This window comes from Gymnodraco acuticeps, unplaced genomic scaffold, assembly GCF_902827175.1.
Source record: "Gymnodraco acuticeps unplaced genomic scaffold, fGymAcu1.1, whole genome shotgun sequence".
In the NCBI taxonomy this organism is placed as follows: Eukaryota; Metazoa; Chordata; class Actinopteri; order Perciformes; family Bathydraconidae; genus Gymnodraco; species Gymnodraco acuticeps.
Genome location: NW_022989755.1, coordinates 2,799,001 through 2,805,000, shown reverse-complemented (window position 1 = coordinate 2,805,000; position 6,000 = coordinate 2,799,001). Strand labels below are relative to the sequence as shown.

At 41.9% G+C, this 6,000-nt stretch overlaps 1 protein-coding gene across 1 annotated transcript in view; it reads right to left on the bottom strand.

Moving 5' to 3' along the window:
* LOC117544017 (proteasome activator complex subunit 4B-like) overlaps positions 1-6,000 on the bottom strand; it is a 50,542-nt gene that overhangs the window by 39,035 nt on the left and 5,507 nt on the right. Inside the window, exons 3-7 of the mRNA XM_034212784.1 lie at positions 3,030-3,146; positions 1,621-1,665; positions 1,279-1,428; positions 573-636; positions 1-63 (exon numbers count right to left, since the gene is read on the bottom strand). The exon at positions 1-63 is cut by the window's left edge and continues 12 nt beyond it. Of these exons, the coding sequence (XP_034068675.1) occupies positions 1-63; positions 573-636; positions 1,279-1,428; positions 1,621-1,665; positions 3,030-3,146 (439 nt within the window). The remainder of the gene's footprint in view (positions 64-572; positions 637-1,278; positions 1,429-1,620; positions 1,666-3,029; positions 3,147-6,000) is intronic.

The window sequence follows — 6,000 nt, the reverse complement described above, 5'->3', positions numbered from 1 at the left end:
AGGGGTCCAGTCGACGTAGCCGATGTTATCGTTAGCGAGGCGAGCAAACAGGTTCACTAGGTGCTGTAAGACAACACCAGACAAACACTCACAGCAGCACAGAGAACATTCCCAGAAGCAAAGGCCAAGAATTAAATATAGCCACTTTGGAAAAAAAGGAGATGTTTGAAAAGGGAGGAAGTGTGCACAGCTGCATGAAAGTAGAGCAGACGGAAAATCGTATCTGCATGCAGAGTGGAAACCTCCAATGCTCAAACAACATTTCAATCATGAACGTCAGGAAATATGTGTCATTCCAAATGACTGTATCTATTTCAAGGAAACTGGAAAGCGATGGGATTCATTGCACAATCATTTAAAAATGTTTCTAAAAATCCACCACTTGCTGTTGCAGATTTATGCAGACATTTGAGAGGTGGGATTTCCATTAATCTCAACATCATTTAACTTTGCTGTAACTTGAACGTTGAAGCCAGTAAACAGTGAACTAAGAGTCAAATACATATCTTTAATTTCTTAATAAATACAATGCATGTTTTGTTTTCATATGTGTGTGTGTATGATTGCCTTACCCCTTCCCAGCTCGGCTGATTTTGCACTGATATCCAAAGGTTTATTAATTCATCAAACCACAACCTGCAAACACAAAAAACAACAAAATGTTATTCTCACAGCTGAAGCTGGTTTACCCTCATCTTTCTCCAATTTCCCCAAAATAAGAAATCCCTCCCTCCCTCCCTGATCGATTCTGGAGAAGAAAGAAAAACAAAAGTGGAAACATAGTGTTAAAGATGATGTATTGTGGAAACTGTGTGGAAACTGCTTTTAAATCCAACACTAAATCCAGATAAATAGCTTGCAAGGGAGAGAACACACTGAAGAATGTGGTGAACGCTGTGAAGAGGCTCGGCAGCTGGAACACAGCCATGAAGGGTGCAGAAAGAGGGGCAAAGGTTTTCTAAGGCTACAAAATCATAACGAAATAAAAAAACAGAGGTGAAAGCTCTGCTAACACAAAAATAACATAATTATTATACATAATCGTAACTCCCAGGCGTAGATACAAAAATTGAGATTATACATGACACATAGTCATGAGTTCAATACAAAATGCCCCTAAAAATGAAACATATTCTACCTTTTCTATGCTGGTAAGATTAACCCTTAAATAAATAAACAAATTGTGCTTTTTTAAAACCCTATGTGCTAGCTCTGGCAAGCTGCACTTGGGCGTATAATCCCTTTTCTAAATGGAGCCATTGAAGTTGGCCCACTTACTGGAAGCCCTGGCTGTGTTCCTCCTGGGGCATGATCGTGGGCAGGAACAGCTCCATGTTGCTGATGGCCTTCTGCATGACCATGTCAAACACACACAGCAGGGGGCGCCACTCATCCAGCATCTCCTTGGTGCAAGATGCAGGGAAATACCTTGAACAATTCACACGAACACAAAAACACACACATACACACACACAGCAAGGACAGACGTGAGGACAAATATATGCAGACAGACTGCCGATACAAGTACACACATTGATCTACAGCGCGCAGCTCAAATGGAGATCAAAGTAACACATTATCCAGAACACAAATTACATGATCACAGAGGATGAGACTTACAGTCTGCAGCTTTTGATCAAAGCCTTCAAAATGTGGTCCACCGAGCTGCAAACAAGCAGAGAGAGGAGGTGTGTGAGTGTGTATGGGAAGGATTTCTGTTCTAACGATGTTATGAGATCCACATAAAAAAAACCTTAAACACTCGGGCTGCAACTAACAATTACTTTCATCATTTAGTTGTTCAATTTTCAGAACAGAACGAGTGCCCATAAAAACTCAAGGTAACATCATGAAATTAGCTTGTTATGTCTGACCAACAATACAACATAGTTATAGAGAAAAACTAAAAAGGAACGAGGGAAATCATAATATTTTTGAAATAAAAGAACGTTTGGCAATGTGGCTTGAACATTGACTTTACTTAATCATTTATGTATTGGAGCTCACACTAACTTCTTTAGGAAACTGTCATGAAGTCGGTTTGTTTGTTTTGCCAGGCCATGTAAAATTGAAAAAATTATGCTACTGATTCAAGTTAATTTAATCATTTTTGGACAGATCTAAGCTAAGAGTTACACTCTGTTTCCAGTATTTATGCTAAAATAAGTAAGCTAGCTTCATTATTAGCGTACATACATACATTTGGTTTTGCCAGGCCATGTACTCTCCTATTCCCCAGCCATACTATTCTCTACCTGTCCACCAGATGTCCTCAGACCTCCTCACTAGTCACATGACTCACATGCACCTGCTCACCTGATTCCACTTCCCCTAATCAGCCCTGCAATAGCCCCTTTTCCCAGTCAGCGGCCATTTTGTCCATCTTGTTGTATCCTGTATCTGCCTCTGCCTGTCCGGTTCTGGTCAATTGGTATTATCTGTTACTTCTTTCTGGACTTCATACCCATGCCTGTAAGCTTTGGAATCTTTGTCCAGTGATAGTCATTAGAAGCTTTTTGAAGCTTTGGGACTCAAACACATACTGTATGGTGGCTTGCAAAATGTATAGCTATGTTTTTATCTCTAAAGGATACACGCAAACATTCTGTGGTATCATTCTTCATCTCTACTTTAGTCATCTAATTGAACTGCCTGCCTTCACTGTCTACGGGCTAGAATTGTAATAGACTAATATAAATAACAATCCGATTTGCATTCTTGCCGAGAGTTACATGTGGATATGAATACTGATATCCCTATCATGTCTGTATGGAAAAGATGTACAGACTTACACTCTGTTTCCAGTCTTTATGCCAAAATAAGTAAGCGAGTTGTTAGGGGTAGCCTCCATACATACATAAGTGGCTTCACTCTGCAAGAGTCCTATTCGAATGTTTCCCAAAATGTCAAACCTTTCAGGATAAAGCTTATGTTGGCAGTAACTCCGAACTAGACATAAAACGGGAACCTTGGTGGAAGAAAAAATACAATCTATCAAAACAGGTCAATGCAAAGGTACAACATCATACTTAGGGAACCAGACGAGTCCAAGGTGTTCATTTTTGGAGTAGACAGCCCTCTCGTACAGAGCATAAAGGGGTCGCCACGGCAACTGTAGGTCATCCCTTGACAGCAGTTCCTTCTTCCTGTTGAAAAAGAAGCCAATTATTAGCTGCCAGGCCTGGTTATAAAATACCTTTGCAGGACTTTACTAAAATTATTTGAAATTCAAACCTTGGGGAAAGAAAACACCCGGTCAAGAAAAAATTAGGGTTAAAATGTTAGATGGAAGTGAGAAACTGCAGGGAGTCTGAAGGAGTCTGTAATTGCAGGAAAATGAATCACTACCTCAAAGGCAGTGCTCGGCAGCTAACTTCCAGACATGTCTGCAAACACAGCACTGATGCTTTGAAGTCAATAAAGCATACCTGAACTGACAGCTGCAGATATTAGTAATTTGCAGGTGTAGACTCAGCTGGAAGAAAATATATTACAACACTCATACATGGCTGAATAGAAAGGAGACGCAGCATGCTGTCAAGTTACCTGGTTAATGGTGATTTTTGACAATCTGTTACGCTTTTAAGTTGAAACTAACTAATAAGTGCTTCATCATTTTTAAAGATGTTTTTAAATCCTCCTGAGAAACTTCCACATTGCTTTCTTTCAATTTTTTTAGATTACGAGCTCCTGCACTAAATTTCCACATCTTCACATTCCTCTTGTATCCGTTATCCTTCATCTTAAGGGAATGGAACAAACTCATTGGCGTGATTTGAAGAGTGTAGGAAAGAAGAGACAATTGGGAAAATAACGGTATTGTGCAAGGGATGAGAGGGAAAAAAACCAAAAAAGTAGCCAATTGAGATGATGTTGAGACTGATGCATGATGTTGAGTATCAAATTCATCTCTCCGCTGTGGGACTAAAACAGTGAAGCCCAGATCTTTCTGTTTTCATCTAATGCAGTGGTTCTCAAACTTTTTCTGTCAGGCCCCCCTTTTGGAGAAAAAAAAAAGTCGGGCCCCCTCAACACAAATAGTCACGTAATGGGCCAAGTTAACATTTATTAAAATAAATCAATATGAACGTGAGCATTCCTTTCAAAAAAATAAAAAATCACTTTGCTAGAACAGTGATAATAAAACAATGCTCCATAAGTCTGTGTGCTCAAAAAATAAATACATAATACAATTGTGCAATCCCTTTTCTAGAACGATAAGTTATAATACTTGTCCACTTTGCAATCTGTGCAAAAAAATGAAAAGAAAGAAAATGCTGATAGTTGGCAAAAAAGTGTGTCTTATCACAGCATTAGTGGCTGCAATGAGCCTGTTTTGCACTGCACATTTCTTCAAAACGGGGTTGCAGGCTCAGTGGCGGCACCAGAGATTTCTTTTGGGGGTGCTGTGGGGTACAGTAGCTTGACATTTCATAGAGGGTGCTCAAACATGTAGGGTTTCCCATTAATGTACCGGTCGCTACTGTTGAATTTTCTAATGCAACACTCCCCATACGGCATATAGGTGTAAGCAGGGGTACAGTGCTATTTTGAGAGCAAAATGAAGAGATCTATGGATACATCTCTCAACACCCATATGAAACAGAACTGTAAACAGATTGACTTTTTCTTTATGGATATTTTACAAATCACTCTTCTACACTTAAATTGACACATTTACAGCTTTGTGCAGCTTTCATGGAGGTATCTGCTCTCTGAGCACTTTTTTCAAACAACTTTTTTGTTTTTCTTTCTTTAAGTCTGCAGGTTGTTTAACCTCACCTCCAAGTGAGGTTCTTACCCTCATTACCTCTGCCCGCCCTACCAACTGTCCTCTGGACCCTATCCCTTCAAACCTCCTTCAGACTATCGCTCCTGATATTCTACCGTTTCTCACCCATTTCATCAACACTTCTCTAACTTCTGGTCACTTTCCTAACAGTCTCAAGGAGGCAAGAGTAAACCCTCTCCTAAAGAAACCCACTCTCAACCCGTCCGATGTTATAAACTATAGGCCTGTCTCTCTCCTCCCGTTCCTGTCTAAAACACTTGAACGCGCCGTCTTTAAACAACTCTCCTGTTATCTCCATCAGAACAACCTTCTGGATCCGCACCAGTCTGGTTTCAAGGCAGGTCACTCCCCAGAAACTGCCCTCCTTGCTGTCACTGAGGAACTGCACACTGCTAAAGCAGCCTCCCTCTCCTCTGTCATCATCCTTTTGGACCTGTCTGCTGCATTCGACACGGTGAATCATCAGATCCTCCTTCGCACTCTCCAAGAACTTGGAGTTTCAGGCTCTGCACTTTCCCTCATCACCTCATACCTCAAAGACCGCACCTACAGGGTTACTTGGAGAGGGTCGGAGTCCGACCCTTGTCAATTAACTACAGGGGTCCCTCAGGGCTCTGTTCTTGGTCCCCTCCTCTTCTCCTTGTACACAAACTCGCTCGGATCTGTCATTAGCCCGTATGGTTTTTCATACCACTGCTACGCTGCCGACACCCAATTAATTCTGTCCTTTCCCCGCTCAGAGACCCAGGTCGTCGCACGCATCTCTGCTTGTCTAGCTGACATCTCTCAGTGGATGTCTGCTCATCACCTCAAGCTCAACCTTGACAAGACTGAACTGCTTTTCCTTCCGGGAAAAGATTGTCCCACTCTTGACCTAACAATCAACATCGGCACCTCTATTGTTTCCCCGACTCAGACTGCAAGGAATCTGGGTGTGATCCTAGATAACAACCTGTCCTTCACTGCAAACATCGCTGCTACAACCCGCTGCTGCAGATACACGCTTTACAACATCAGGAGGATACGTCCCCAGCTGACCCAGAAAGCGACGCAGGTTCTGGTCCAGGCTCTCGTCATCTCACGCCTAGACTACTGCAACTCCCTCCTGGCTGGTCTACCTGCATGTGCCATCCGACCTCTGCAGCTCATCCAGAATGCAGCAGCTCGTCTGGTCTTCAACCTTCCTAAATTCTCCCACACCACGCCGC